This window comes from Pseudorasbora parva, chromosome 18 (genome assembly GCF_024679245.1).
Source record: "Pseudorasbora parva isolate DD20220531a chromosome 18, ASM2467924v1, whole genome shotgun sequence".
NCBI classification, from domain to species: Eukaryota; Metazoa; Chordata; class Actinopteri; order Cypriniformes; family Gobionidae; genus Pseudorasbora; species Pseudorasbora parva.
The window spans coordinates 16606345-16622941 of record NC_090189.1 but is presented as its reverse complement, the minus strand read 5'-3'; the positions used below and the strand labels follow the sequence as shown (position 1 = coordinate 16622941).

General features: G+C 35.4%; 2 protein-coding genes across 2 annotated transcripts in view; one reads left to right on the top strand and one right to left on the bottom strand.

The window, feature by feature from the left end:
- atp2a2b (ATPase sarcoplasmic/endoplasmic reticulum Ca2+ transporting 2b) overlaps positions 1-6546 on the bottom strand; it is a 44325-nt gene extending 37779 nt beyond the window's left edge. Inside the window, exons 1-4 of the mRNA XM_067424613.1 lie at positions 5886-6546; positions 5447-5464; positions 5272-5354; positions 1749-1853 (exon numbers count right to left, since the gene is read on the bottom strand). Of these exons, the coding sequence (XP_067280714.1) occupies positions 1749-1853; positions 5272-5354; positions 5447-5464; positions 5886-6003 (324 nt within the window). The 5' untranslated portion in view covers positions 6004-6546. The remainder of the gene's footprint in view (positions 1-1748; positions 1854-5271; positions 5355-5446; positions 5465-5885) is intronic.
- Positions 6547-10639: 4093 nt separating this feature from the next.
- Positions 10640-15701, top strand: ube2g1b (ubiquitin-conjugating enzyme E2G 1b (UBC7 homolog, yeast)). Its single transcript, XM_067423841.1, has 5 exons — positions 10640-10892; positions 11927-12029; positions 12158-12255; positions 12328-12506; positions 14602-15701. Exons 1-5 carry the CDS (start codon positions 10850-10852, stop codon positions 14686-14688), a joined length of 510 nt encoding a protein of 169 aa, XP_067279942.1. The 5' UTR covers positions 10640-10849; the 3' UTR covers positions 14689-15701.
- The last annotated feature ends 896 nt before the right edge of the window (positions 15702-16597 follow it).

Sequence of the window (16597 nt, the reverse complement as noted above, 5' to 3'; positions counted from 1 at the left end):
CATGATACATTTTATTTTAGCTTTTCAAAAAGAAAAATGCATTTAATAAATTAAATTGCGTGTATCTGCAAAAGATAAGAACACAACACACCATCTATTATATATATAACTTAGAGCTACCAAAGGCTCTAAAGCCTGGACTCAGTTGTGATTTCATAGGGCCATAGAAATCTCTCCATTTATATACAGCATTATCTGCAAAACTATAGCCCAAGGCATTCAACATTGTGCTGCTGCTTTGCCCTTTAAGGAGACCATTTTGAAGAAGTAGAAAACTACTAGGAGGAGACAAGGCTGAGGATTCTCAGGCAGTCTGGGTACTGAATGGAGACCAAAATAAAATGATAGAGAGAAATCTGGGACATGGGTTTCAGGGCCGCTGAGAGGTGCTGGAGAAAATAGGGTCTTGGCTCTATTCTGGAATCCCCTGGGACAGCAGGACTATCTTTAGAAAAGGGCAGGGAAAAAACGGCCACATGTTTTCATTTTCATAACAAGGCTAACTACACTCTGAAAGAAACTGCATTCGTAATATAAAAGTGTTTAAAAGTAACTTAAACGCTAGGCCCTGTTACAAGCAAACTATCAGCGGAAAACGGCTGTCAGAAACAGCTGGTACTGGAGGACAGTAGATGTAAAGCTTTAATGCTCATTATGAATACTTAACTACAGTAAAATCAGTAATAAATTAAAATGGAAGCAATTATTTTACAGTATTTTAAAATCAAATTAATTAATTAATTATTAACGTTAGTGTAGTATGAAGCAGAGCAGGACTGATTGTTGAGGGAGCCGAGCAAAGCCGCTGGAGTGATTGAAGCGCAAACACACGGCTCGCAAGCAGTGGGACTTTCATGATGGGACGCCAGCGCAATTTCCAGTCATGAGTATGAGGTAACGCAGCTCTGTTTATCATATTAGATACATTTAAGTGTTTAAAATATGACATGACGTTACTTGCGTAACTGTATTTAAATAGGGAAAACGTGGAGGTGTTTGGTTGCTTATAACTTGATCTCTGTTTAGTACCTAATGAATGAACTGGGCTTAGCAGCCTAAGCTAAATGCTATCAGATCGTCACCACGCGTCAGAGCAATTAAGTGCACTCACTGAGACAAGCGAGGTATGTCTCAACTCGTCTTAGTTAAGGGAATAACAGTTAAAGATAGACAGTTAGATATGTGGGCAAATGCATTTTTGTCTCAGTGCATGCATTGTTTTAGTTTGGCAGGGTTGCCGCTAGCTTAGCTTAGCATAATGAATGGAATCCTATGTTGCCAGCTAGCATGTAAAAGAGTAAAAGTGATCCAAGAATGAAAAAAAAACACAACCACCTAATTACTTCTTGTGGCCTGTGTATTCACAACGAGTACAAATAGCGATGCAGATTCAAATAGTAATTTTCTCACAATTTAGAAAAAAGAAAACACTGAAAACAAACATTTAACTGACAGATTTTTTGGGGACCATATAAACGTCTTTACAGTCACTATTGATAGACTGGTCCTCACTGAATAAAATTTCTTTCTAAACAAAAAATAAATCTTATTGACCCCAAACTTATGAGCAGTTGAACAACAATTTTGCTATCATACAACATTAAAGTGCGTCTCTCAAAGATTACCGCTCATAAATCTGTCAGGGCACGTCCATATGCAAAAATCTATTGCATATCCACTTGGTGTTTATGTTGTTCAGAAATAAAGTATAAAAGAAGGCAAAGCTGAAAAAAGGAGTCCAAACTTACCTGCCAGACACCTACGATGGCGTTGGCTATAAGAATTAGCAATATTACAAAAGGCTCCACAAACGCTGTAATGGTCTCCTCTCCCTCTTCAAACCAAGCCAGTACCTATAAAAGAAAAACAGAACAAACAAATACTTCTTAATTACAATTTGATGTTTAAAAATAACAATCATCAAATGAATGTATAACACAGAATTTTTCCAATGAAGACACCTAATAAACATTTTAGAGCATCATGTTTTTACATTTTTTTTCTGTACCAGAGCATGTCTCTATGTCTTGACGGGAGTTGTGGCTGTGTGCCAGGTGTCAAAACAGACTGTCGTCAGCAACTGCACAAGAATGACTATATTTAATGCATTCCGCTTCTAAGTGGCACGACAGAGACAAAGTACTTAACAAGCCAGCCATGTGAATTTACAGGCATGCTGACACTTTCCAGACAGGGTCGAGTGAACGCTGAAGCGCTGAGTCCTTTATGTAATATGAACCAATTAAGACAGACCAGCTTTCATCAATCTAGACTCCATGGGCTTAAGCCTACCTGAGCAACACAAAAGTGCTCACTGGCCTATTCGAGAACATCGTAACACCTGGGCAAAAATGTACGTTATATACTTAGCAAACATTCAATGTACAGACAGTGCATAACACTAAAGAGATTATTTTAACACCAACCCACATATTCTAGTGGGGCAACAAGCTTTATATTCCCTATGCACTTTGGATTTTTTGTGTATTTTTTTCCCCCAGAGGGTCTGTCAGGACAAGTTTTCTGTTCAATTAAATCCCTGATATTGTATTACAGGTTTCCTTTGAGGCTTTTTGCCATTATATTATTGATTCAATGCGTACCTAAGCTACTAGTTCACAAAAGACAGTCTTCTTAACGAATAGGCTAAACACAGATGCGCGTCTGATAAAAGCTTAACCAATAACCAATTTAGATCAACGACAAGCATGTTTTTATGAAACATTTTACAGAAACTTATATAATTAATACACTATTGCAGATAAATATAATATACTATTATTAAAAAGTGTGTCATTGTTTTTCTGTGTGAGTAGGCACTAAATTGATTTTATTTTAAACTGATAGTAAAGACATTTATGTTACAAAAGATTTCCATTTCAACTTAATGCTGTTCTTTTCAACTTTCTATTCATCGAGGAATCCTGAAATTGATCACATTTCCAGAAAAAAATTAAGCAGCACAGATACTAATGGAATTAGTTGTTTTGCTTTTTAATCATTTTTGAGTAGAACACTTTTTTTAATTGTAATATTTCATAAAATTACTGTTTTAGTGTAGTTTTGATCAAACAAATGGAGAGCATAGATTTATTTCCAAAAACATTTTTAAACAATCGCAAAATTACAGAACATATATATACATACATACATACACATATACACATATATATATATATATATATATATATATATATATATATATATATATATATATATATATATATATATATACATACATACACACACACACATACACTATATAACAATATTGTAGGTCATACTACAAACAACTTAATCATCTTAAACATATAACAAAATACCCAAATGAAATGCTATTTCTGGTAAAATTATGACTTCTGGGTGTTAAAGGGTACAAAGCACAATGGCTTCATCTTGCTTAAAATTCAGACCATTAAATGAGATGCCACTCAAAATCATTTCAACTTCAATTATAAGAGGCCCTTGTAGAAACTGCTGTAGTTGTAAATTCCAGTTGCTGTGCTTAGTCCTGATGGGATGCACATGCACTGTTCTGATTGAATAAACACCCTTGCCTTGTGGGAATAACAACGGTGAGTGTAAGAGCAAGTTAATGCATCCCTATGAGAGGTTTGTGACGGCATGAAAGCACAAGATTGTTTGGACCCCATTTAGACTGGTATATACTATAGCCAGGTGTAAATGAGGCCCAAGACAGATCTCGAACAATACACAGGACCAATTCAGGGGCAACAACCTTCCACGTTGGCGGTAAGGCTTGTGCAATATCACAACACTAGTCGCCAGATAAGATGATGAGCAGCCAATAAGAGAAGTGAACAGCATTTGAGAAACATCTCCCCCCACCCCCTTTTTTAATATATTTGTCATGTAAACAAGCATGTTATAATAATAATAATACTCAATGTTGATGCAACAAACAATGATTTTTCAGCAAAACCCACAGATCCAAACAGAGGAAGTGGATGATTAAGTCAGTTCAAAGCAGTAACCTAACCTCCGGACCATGTTCTTAGCGAGAGCTCTCTAAGCACTATCGGACTTGCACCATGCCTCCCATTCCTGCGGTGAAACATTATCCAAACAGACATGCGTTAAAGATTCCAGACAGCATAAATGAACCACTCGAGTGAACCACCGTACATCATCGCCTTGTAGCCTGATGACAGCATATTGTAACATGATCAAAATATCATGTAGAGCATTTAAAAAGCATTCAGACACCTTCAGCATGGTCCTCATTACCCACTGCGTCTCAGTTTTTAACATGTCAGGCAGACTAATATTTAAGTCTTCATTTTTTTCAATGAACCAAAAAAAAAATTACACATCTAAAAAAAATCCTATTCTACAAGGACATAAAACAATACCATTAAAACAAAACAACAAAATTTACATGTACACACACTTTTTAAAATATACAAAGTTAGGATTAAGCTTGATAATGCTTGCAGATTTGCCATTTGCACTTCAGTTTTTTAGATGGTATATCATTATATTTGAGTGCTGGCCCAGTTCAAAACCAGTGCTGCTTTTACCTAAAGCATCGTAAGAATAAGTTCATCGTAGAACAACTTCCACCAACTTTCTCTACGATCAACTTAGGCTTAGTTACGATGCTTACAGAAAATGTTGGGTTTTCTTTTTGGGTAAGTGGTGAGGGAAATTCTGTTGCTGTCCACTAATGCATGTTGTTCCTGACCGGTTTAGTTTACATGTCGCTTGGTGACAGCCAAAGCTTCTTTTTTCTCATTTGAGAAGAAACATACAAACTCACAAACCATCAGTCATTTACTCTCCCTCATGTCATTCCGAACCTGTAAGACTTTCGATCACCTTCGAAACACTATTACACACTAAGCTTTCTATCCCTCCATTGACAGTCCACGCAAAATCATAATCATAAAACTAATAAATATGAATTGAGCGTGATCAGAAATTTTGGACTAAACTGCTCAATTCATATTGATTAGCTTTATGATCTCTTTGTGAAGGAAAGACAGGAGTGGAAGGACTGTAACTCCCTATTTTTTTCATTATTGGGTGAAATAATTCTATAATTATTAATAACAAGATTTGCCTAAAAGCTCTTCTAGCTAGCTGCTAACTTCATTGTACTCATTGATAAAGTTGAATATGATCTGTTATCTAGCCTTATCTAGAATATGATAATCTAGCCTTATCTAATCCAGATAACTGGGTGAAACTAATCATACAGAAAGCTAAAAGGATACTGTATTCAAAATAATACTGATTTGAGGTACTTACAAAAGATATGCAAGCTGCCAGGAGTAGAATCCTCACTAAAAGATCCTCAAATTGCTCCATCACTAACTCCCACAGTGATTTTCCTGAAAAATAAGCATGTGAATACATGATTATAAAGACCATGGGGTGAAGTGCATAAAAAGAGGCATTAACAGAATTGATGAGAACGAATTACCCTCTTCCGCAGGCAATTCTGTGGGGCAGCCAGAGATTCACAGCATGGTGAGAGAAAAGAAAATATTAGATCCTGAAAGTTCAAGTACTGTAAAAAATTATTATTAATCTTTTGCATCATTTAGGCTTTAAAGCAAAATACAATATTAACGTTAACACCAATTTATTATAAAAAAAAAAAGTAAAAAAAAAAAACTGGTTTCTGGCCAAGACTACTTGCTGCCGGTGGCGAGCAGCAGTGACGTCACGCGCCTTCATTTCGGACACATGCCGGCTGATGAAATGAATATCGCCGCATGTGCGCCCGCTCTTGTACGGGCCTAACAATCGTCTTGCGCTCGATCAACATTGCGACATCACCTAAACCTATTTGCTTTTTAGTACACTGCCAATCCCAGTCACTCATGTTAGCATTAGCCGGGCCACGTTTGCTCACTCACCGTTCGGTCCCCATTTCTCCCGCTGCCTCTTCACTTGCTCCAGGCCGAGCCCAGTGCTCTCGTTCACGGAGAAATAGCTGTAAACTTCCTCCACGGTTTTCGTATGTGCGTTCTCCATCGTGGACGGACGGACACGCTGATTATGAACGGACTCTCAACCCCCCCAAACACGGACGTCTTCAAAAGCCTTCAGTCTTGACTCCCAAGACCTTCGGATTCACGAAAAAACTTGATCCAAAAACAACCGTAGTTAATTTATATACACAGAAAGCGATGATCGCAAATTTTAACTTTTTAGTTTGGGCGTTTAATTTGAAGGAAAGTTACTCAACCCGGACTAATTCAACCAAAAATTACGCAACAGACATCGTGAACTCGCTGGTTGTTCTTGATCTTGAATTTTGTCGATGCCTGCTGGGAGTCCTGGTGTCCTTATGATGTGTTAAATAACGTCAAAATAGTATTTCGGATCAATCCTTGGCTCGTTCCCTTAAACCGCAGCCAGTGTTCACAGCTCTACCACCATCAGCACCAATCGCGTGTCTCCGCTCCGCCGCTCTCCTGATCCGCATGCAAAGCTCTCGCTGTCCGCATGTGGAATGCGTTCATTGGCTGCGCGGACTCCGGAAATCCCGTTCCTTCCTTTGACTTTTCTTCGTCACGTCAGTGTGGATCAGCTGACCCTCTTTGCTTTGGCAGACGTCACTACAGATGAAGAAGGGTGTAGCGTAGCAAAGACATTCCCCTAGAATGCACATTCTAGAAACGGCATGGGTTTTGATTCATGCCAGGCAGGGACTCATCAAAAAGTTTCATTCACTCACTCGTTCAGTGCACCATTCTGCAGATTACGCCGGTAGGTGGCGACAGTGAATGTCGATGACTCATTCAACCCGACCGTTTTTTTATTTTTTTTTTTTTATTTTTTTTTTTACATTTTCTGTTTTCATTTTAATTTTAGTTACAGGTTTAAGTTTGTTGTGTTTTTTTTTCTTCATTTTTATTAGTTATTGTTTTTAATATCTTTATATTTTTATAAGGCATAATTTCACCCTCAAGTTGTTCCAACGTGTGTATTCAAATTATACATAAAACATAATAGCCTAATTATACATATATATATATATATATATAGAGAGAGAGAGAGAGAGAGAGAGCCTGCTATATATATATATATATATATATATATATATATATATATATATATATATATATATATATATATATATATATATATATAATATAAATGACACCCACATAGTATATAGATATATGTGCAAATATTTCCAAATATTTCTTAAATATATACATGTGTGTGTGTACATGTGTGTTTTTATATTAAAACTGTTGGCTTTTGGCTTTCAGAAATACAATTTTCTTGAGAAACATTCACCAGAGTGAAAGTATGACAATTCGTTCTGCAACATTTATTCATACTATAAGAAATAAAGGTTATTCCTGAATGTGACTCTTCAATGTTCCCACATTGGTATACCAATGTATATATATTTAGAACTCGTAAAGTTATGTAGATCACACTCAAAAAACGGACTCAAAAAACGGACTAGAGAAATGCTAAACTTAAGTTTACTTTATGTGCAAATTATGTTTAACAGATAGAAAAATTAAGTCGTTTGTACAAATACTAGTCTTGTTTGATCTACATAATAAAATGATGCAAAAAAATTCATCATATTTTTTAAGTAAATCAAGCAGAACATTTTTATCTTTTTTTTAACATTTTTATAAAATCAAGATGTTTTCAACATTTTTATAAATCAAGCATTCATTGATAGCATTTGTAATTGGGATTAACTATAGTTAATCCCAATTACAAATGCTATCAACGAATGCTATCAAATCACACACACACACACACACACACACACACACACACACACACACACACACACACACACACACACACACACACACACACACACACACACACACACACACACACACACACACACACACACACACACACACACACACACACACACAAACAAACAAACAAAAACCTGTTATGTAGTTTAACTAAAGAATGACAGATGAGTTACAACAACAAAAACAACACAACTTATCCTTTGCAGGTCCTTGTTTTCTGGTTCAAATGTTGATATATTTGAACAAGGCCACTCACCACACACTGTCTCACTAATGGAAAGGAGAAATGAAACGACATCATAAGATTGCCATGGACCCTGGGTCTGCAGCCATTTTGCAACCCTACAGGCTCAGATAAAAAGATATGTAACAGCTAAATTAGTTTTGCCACAGATGGGTTGTCATGGAGATATGAAATGGTGCTTTCCATGTTGCTTGTTTATACGTCGATCTCATAGTCAAATGTCTTTGTGGAATATAAGGTTGCAACAAACATTTTCTTATTGTTTCCCATTCTGAAAGCTCTTTTGATCATTTATAGATAAAAACACAAAAACATTACTGTACGCTGATATCCCTATTTAAAAGTTGATTGGGCTTATGTAGACAGACATGTCTAAAAAAGGCAATCAGCATAATCATACAGCTCAGATTCATAGCCCATCTGTTGAGGTCTCTGAAGTGATTTACCCTGACTGACACTGTTTTGAAACTTCAACCTCCAAGATGTATTCTGTATTATTCTGGTAAAGTTCAAACTATACATTACCATTTAAAGTATTATATTATATCAAAATATAAATTATATTATCTGTTGTATAGGGAATTTTCAAATGGTGATTTCCAGGCCAAAAAAAAAAACATACATTTGAGTAGTTATACTCATAATTTCATGGCATTTCATGTTATACAAAATGATAAAAATGTATTTACGCTAAGGTTTTGATGCCCCAACAGTTAAAATAAATCTGTGAATACACACTGTGAACGTATAAGGCACAAACTGCTACAACAACACCCACAGCAAGCTTTATAAAGGATCGAAGAAAAGATGTTCAGTTTTGTATTGTAATTCCATTCACTGAAAGGTCAGATGAGCCAGTAATAGCCAATTTATCACACACCTCTTGACTGACACTTTAATTGCAGCAGGCTTGAGAGAGAAAGAACAGCTCGGTCAGCATCTCAATGCTGTGCAATGAAGTGTCAATTTGTTTGACCCTGACCTGTAGATGAACTTTATGGATCTGTAACGTGTTCCAAGCCTATCTTACAATTTTACTGGAGGTTTAGTTGAGATATCCGAATTGTGTTCTGTTGGGTGTTTTGGGATTGTTTGAATCAGTAATAAGGCATCCCACAGTTCATGAGAAGAGTCAGATGTTTCCGTAGGATTACGCTGTGTTCAGTGTAGCGTTTTTTCTCTGTGTAATACAGTGGGGTGACATTTGCATGCTAAACATATCAACAAAAGATAAGGCACATGACAAATCTATGGTAACCATGGAGTGCGACACACAGATCTGAGCATGAGGTAAACCATTGCTCAAAGCTCTCATTGCTCTGTGCCCTCTTGAGAAAACCCGCCAGGAAGAGTACACAAAGTCGCCTTTTTGTCACCTGAGCATGGTTGTTTATTCAGAAAACCATCCCCTTGTTTGAGTTTCACGGATGTGGAATGTATTTGCTAACAACTCTTTCCCATATTCAGTCTATGTTTGGTATCAGTCTCTGGGCTGGAAGCCAAATGTTTGCCTTTTATGGTTCTGTAAAAAAGCAAATGTTAGATTCTGGCATGTCAGGAGAACTGTAAAGCTCTCAAGATACAGGATGGGCCAGACTTTGTGAACCCATTCAGATTTACAAGATTCAGGCTGATCTAAAGGCAGTTCAAGTTTGGTGTTGTTGACAGGTATTTGATCATTATAAATGTGCATATTATAACTTTATTATGTATTAGTAACTACATTCCAGCCAAACTAAAACAAAATGTATTCTACGGTGTTGCTAATATTAGGGATGTTTTAAGAAAATTTTCAAGCAGACACTGCCATCTAGTGTATTTCAATTGTAATAGCACACAGTAAACGGCAACTAACATTCACCGTCCACCACTCTGAATCACAAATAAGGCATTTTGCGAATTTATTTTTTCACATGTGCATTGCATTGAGTTGTGATTTAGGGTTATTGAAAATTTTTGTAAACAGATAATGCAGGATAATGGCTTAATTAGCCGAAAATTACCTGTATGTATTTTTCCCTTTTTAAGCATTTTAAGCAAAAAAATAATAAAATCAAAATCAAAAATAAAAATCTCTATTATTTCTAACTATGGAAATGAAAAACATTTAATAGTATATGAATCGTATACTATTAAATGTTTTTCATTTGTATTGTAAATAAATAAAATACATATTTTAAAAAATAAACTTAAACAATAATCAGAATGTTGCACATATATTTTCATATTGTATTATATACTATCATATGATATGATAGTATATATATATATATATATATATATATATATATATATATATATATATATATATATATATATATATATATATATATATATACTATCATATCATATGATAGTATATAATACAATATGAAAATATCATGTTCAGTTTCTAGCTTTTAAATGAAAACATTTGATAACCACGATTGACGGCTTCTCTTAATGAGAAAATATATCACACATTTTCAGCGGAAGATTGACAACAAAAAACAACAATTGAAACAACAAAAGTGTGTCTGGGACCCTGTGGCTGTGTCTCAAAACCTAGTGAGCTAACTACATAGGCGTCAGCAGTGTGACCCTTATAACTAAAAAAGATGCCTAATACTGCTGTAGTAAGCAGGTAACGTACCTATTAGACACACAGCCTTGAGGTCAGTGCCAGTATAACATGTATCAGTTCCCTGCGCATGTGGAGTAAGAGCTCAATAAACACTGTCCAAGAGCTGTGTGTCGAACAACTTTGACTTCCAGTGTTTCGGTGACTTTAACGCTACCTCGTTCTTTCTTCGTTGGCGAAAGTATTTATTTTGTTAACAGTAGTTGAAATAAAATGACGGAGCAATCGGCCCTGCTTCTGCGAAAACAGCTAGCAGGTAGGTGGCTAACTGTTAGCGTCTTTAGTACATGTCATCTTAATTCTGGCATATTTACTTTTCCTTATTCACACTGTCTGTACTTTTAAACAAAATATCATAGTGTATAGTGAAACCAACTATATCGGTGTGTATGCAAGAGATTATGGTCTTCGTATTTTCACTTGTAAAGTAATAAGGTCAGAAGGTTTGGCTAGCATGCTAGCTGAATAAGTTGGTGAGGTATAAACATGTTGAACACAAAGCTTATACACTGTATTTAGGAAAATAACCTTGCTGTAAACAAATAATTGTATATATTTTAAAATAATGGTAATGGTTGGTATACATTTAACTGTAGCCTGTAAGTTAACAGTCTCAGTTGACACGTGTTAGTATGCAGTATACAAATTATTGGCCTGCCAAAAAAGAAACAACACCAACACATATATTTTGTTTTTATTAAATACAATTACATGCATATTAGTACATGATATTTAGATCAAGCTTTACTTCTTTATTTCTATATATTAAAAACGTATCAAAGCATTAGATGACTGAAAATGTAATCTAATATCCAATATTGGCTGATACACACACACACACACACACACACACACACACACACACACACACACACACACACACACACACACACACACACATATGTTGGTCTATGTGGTTTACAGGGACTCTCCATAGGCGTAATTGTTTTTATACCGTACAAACCGTATTTTCTATCCCCTTACACTGCCCCTGCCCCTAAACCTACCCATCACAGGAAACATTCTGCATTTTTACTTTCTCAAAAAAACATTATTTAGTATGTTTTTAAGGCCATTTGAATTATGAGGACATTTGATATGTTTTATAGTGTAATACCAGTGTAATACCCATGTAGTTATACAAATTTGTGTCCTCATAAACCACATAAACAGGCTCTCACACACACACACACACACACACACACACACACACACACACACACACACACACACACACACGCATATGCATATGCATGCGTCTTTTAAAAAATGCTGTTCTACATCTTACAGAGCTCAACAAGAACCCAGTGGAAGGTTTTTCTGCTGGTCTGATTGATGATGATGATATCTATCAGTGGGAGGTTGTTGTGATCGGCCCTCAAGACACATTGTTGTGAGTAATCCATCCTGTTACCAGCCACGTGCTGCTTGGATTTAGCTGTGAGTGTGGCCAATTGACTAATCAAGTCAAACCTCTTCAATCAAAACCATTTACTCACCTTTTCTGTTTTTGATTCATAGCGAAGGAGGGTTTTTTAAGGCGCATCTCATTTTCCCTCATGATTACCCACTCCGACCTCCTAAGATGAAGTTTATTACGGAGATTTGGCATCCTAATGGTGAGTGCCTGTCAGTTTTGGTGAAAACCCCTACAGCAGCTGACACTGATATTATTCTTCATCTCTAACTAGTTGCGAAGAACGGAGATGTGTGCATTTCAATCCTACATGAGCCAGGAGAGGACAAATTTGGCTATGAGAAGCCAGAGGAGCGTTGGCTGCCCATCCACACCGTAGAGACCATCATGATTAGTGTGATCTCCATGTTAGCTGACCCTAATGGTGACTCGCCAGCCAATGTGGATGCAGCTGTAAGTTTAGTGATTTTTGATAACTGAATCACGTTTTATAATAGCAGTCTCTGTAAACTCAAAATTGACCCTATTAACTTACTTTGTTTTTTAAATATTCCTGGTTTTATTATGCAATTCATCAAGCACTTTTTTCATTGAAGAAAACAACTGTCTGAATCCGAATTCGCCTGCTAAATTCTCATTCTCTATTCTCTATGTTAGTCCACTAATACAGTTCACTTGAAGGAGTGAATGAAAACGAGTGTGTGAATTCAGCCAGGTGTTGAGGGTAGATCGGCTGTACCCCCGTTATTGCGGAGCACTCGATAACGTCCACTATGGTTTTGGACACCTCTAAAAATGGCTGTCCCTTTAAATTTTGGACTATTTGAGGGTATGGGGGCTATTTTGGATTCAGCCATTGTTTTTCTTTAATCAGAATGATTCACATTTCATGTAAATGTATTAACTTGCTTAGCTTATGAAATTACTTGCTTTTACAACCATTCTAGAACACTGGCAAATAGATAACGTAGTAATTTAACACAAATTAATATAATAATTGTTTCACTCGAAAAATGTCACATTTAAAGTTGTCATGAAACCAATGGTGGACGAAGTACAAAAATCAAGAGTTCTTGAATGGAAGTACAGAGGAAGTACAATTAAAGTAGTATTCCAGTAAAATAATTACACAATTACTTGATTTGTAATGTACTTAAGTATTAAAAGTAAAAAAAGTAGTGATCAATTAACCCTATATTCTAGTCAGCACTAGGCAGACATTTACTATACAGTGGGGCAAAAAATTATTTAGTCATAAAGTTCTCCCACTTAAGAAGAAAAGTGACCAAATACTTATTTTCCAGCATTATTTGCACATAAATCCTTTAAAAATCATACTTTCTGGATTTTTTTCTGTCTCAAGTGTACCTATGATGAAAATTACAGGCCTCTCTCATCTTTTTAAGTGGGAGAACTTGCACAATTGGTGGCTGACTAAATACTTATTTGCCCCACTGTATATTGCAAATGAGCAAAAATGTTATTTCATTACCAACACTTACTATTAAATGTAATATACTATAATATCAGTTTATGTTGCTGATCATTTAATTGTTGCAACAAGTTAAATAATATACCATATACTATTTTAGAAATGAGGGGGAAAAACATTATTTATGTAAATGTAGTGACAAATAGAACAAAAAATATAAATGTATAGATGCCACTTGGGGCAAAACGTGTTAACATTATAAGATTAACACTATGCAAACATACTAGATTTATGTCATTTGCATGGTCATTATTAATGTTATTTTAGCTATGATCGCCTACCTTGTACAGGGGTAAATCGCTGAGTCATGACCTAAATATTTAAGTGACAATTCATTAAGCAATTTAATTCATTAATAACTTTCTTTTGACACCATCGGTTACTCACAAGTTTCAAGCTTGGTTCATTGAATCGGTGAGTCGTTGGCTCAAGGATAGCTGCAATACGACCTGTCCGATTCACAAATGAATTGTTCAGTGTTATTTGTGAAGCAATTCAGCAGGTTCATTGGAAAGAATTATCTCGTTTATGAATCTGAATTCTGAATTTGATCTTGTGTGTCAGAAGGGGTGGCATTTTCTTCAGTTCGTAATAACAAGGACCAATGTTTTTTTTAAGGAACATAGTGGACTAAAAAGGATGATGATATTATGCTTTGGAATGTGGTGAAGTAAAAGTTTCCCAGATAAAAATAGTCTAAAGTAACTATACTTGAAAAGTATAGTTAACCGTAACAGTATTAACTCATACAGGTTTGGAACACGAGGGTAAATATGTTAATGTGGAAATATTTGTAAATATGATAAAATATTCATTTTTGATTTACTATCCCTTTAATAGCATAAAAGGATGGATTAAAAAAAAGCAGCATTACAATTTCAGTTTCTTCATCCTGACTGGAAGGCCTCTTTAAAAATGCCAGTGGATAAATTCCTTCTCTTCTTTCTAATTTCGCTCTGAAATGTCACTCAAGTAAAATGGGCAGTGAATGCCAATTCATGTTTTTGTTCTTCTGAATCAATGACTAAAACCTTTACATTTGTGCTTGGCTTGCAGAAAGAATGGAGAGAGGACCCCAACGGTGAGTTCAAGAGGAAAGTCGCCCGCTGCGTGAGGAAAAGCCAAGAGATGGCATTTGACTAGATGCCCCATAACGGTTACATTTGTTGGTACATATACTCTCAGTTCCCATCTCCATATCTTGAGGTCAAAGACAGACATCTCGGTTTCAGGATTTATTTCTGCATTGATTTTAAAAACCCATTACAAGCTCATATCAATTTAATAGGTTTAACTGATCACATTTTTGTGTGGCAATGCTTCATCACATATATTGAATTCTAACCAGCCCCCCCTAGATATGGCAGTTACAAACCTTAATAGGGGACACCTTTATTTTATTCACCAGTTATTTGGGGTAGCACCAGTTGGGGGTATCAGAGCAAAGCCACCGTTGGTTAGTTTTTTTTAAATTTTATCTGAATGTGTGAGTTATAGCACATTTTGTTAATGTCAATTTCGCCCCCATCCTCTTGTGTGTCTGAATTATTTATTATCTTAATTATGATGAAATTTACTGCATGACACTTGTGTTTTGACTCGCTTTTTTATCTGCCACTGAGCCATCAATTTTGAACAGACTTTTATGCAATTTGGGCGTTTATGGTACTAGTGATGGATGATGATCAGAATCGATGCTGATTTCTCTCCTCACTGACATGTCGGGACAGCCCTATTCCCTGAAAAAACAACAACAAAACAATACCACAGATGTCTCGCAAAGGGCCATCTCTTTCTCTGCTGCCTTAAGTTGTTCTCCTATTAAAAAGGAAAATTGTATTCAGTGATGTCAAATCTGTCTCAACGTCTATTCAGTTTATGAGCTGGAATCCTCTTGGACAAACCAAAAAGTTACATATTTGCATGAGACAGAATATTTTTTGTATAAATGGTAAGCTTAAAAGCTGTATTTTTTGTGTATGTAAATATGATGTATTGTACCATAGCTCTATCAGTCATTTGTTTGTGATGTCCCCCCTGCCCCCACCCCACACCTGTAGATTTGTAACATCATTTATGACTGTATCCTGTTCACTCTTCTGTTCCCAAAGGCTCCATCATGTAATTGCTCATTAAAATGTAGCATTTGTCTTACATATCTACTGTTTGTCCTTTTGTTTTATTCCCAGTCTTGTCCTGTTGTTTGTCTTTTGTCAGTCGTGTAATAAGCAGTTACCTCAATAACTTCTAAGGGTGCATATGATTCTTGGCAACACTTTCAGTGTGATTTGTTTGCCACCGTGTACTAATGCAAATATAATTTTGTTAAAATGACAGGCAATAATTCTACATCTTCAGTTGGTCTTGGTCACATTTTGATTTGATTCAGTGGTTTGAAATACCACAGCTTTACTCCAGTTTGTATGATCCTTAGTGGCATATTGATTTGAGCATTATACGAATGTCATTTCTTTCTGCAGCAATCATTTGTTCTTTAATAAGTTTAGCTAAATAAACCATTATTATGAACTCACTACACACCAAGCAGTGTTGTTCTTGTTAACCAAAACAATTAAAAGTAGTTTTCATTAATAAATAAAAAAACTCAAGTGCTAAAACTAAGAAATATTAAAAACTAAGAAAACTGAATTCAAAATATGAATAAATACTTGTTTTATACACACACACACACATATATATATATACACTAAAAAAATGTTTTGTTAATTGAAACAAAATATAAATACATGAAAACAAAACTTGGCAACTACATGAAATAAGTACTAAAATGACAAACTAAAGGAAAGTATAAAAAAGAAAATTACGAAAGCAAATTAAAGTAAAATTAAAAATAAAATGAGGCCTGAAATATAGGTAATTTGAAAAAATATTGAAATAGTATATAAATGAGTGCTGTCAAACTAATTAATCACATCTAGCCAAAAAAAAATGTAAATGAGTCATTGAGTCATTCATTAGACTGACTCGTGTAAAAATGCGGATTCATTCAGTAACTAAACATTGTCACTGTGTACATACTATATGTATATAC

Coding starts and splice junctions, on each gene's coding strand:
- ube2g1b (XM_067423841.1), top strand. CDS start 10,850: ATGACGGAGCAATCGGCCCTGCTTCTGCGAAAACAGCTAGCAG. Junction 10,893..11,926: donor TCTGCGAAAACAGCTAGCAG/GTAGGTGGCTAA, acceptor TACATCTTACAG/AGCTCAACAAGAACCCAGTG. Junction 12,030..12,157: donor GGCCCTCAAGACACATTGTT/GTGAGTAATCCA, acceptor TTTGATTCATAG/CGAAGGAGGGTTTTTTAAGG.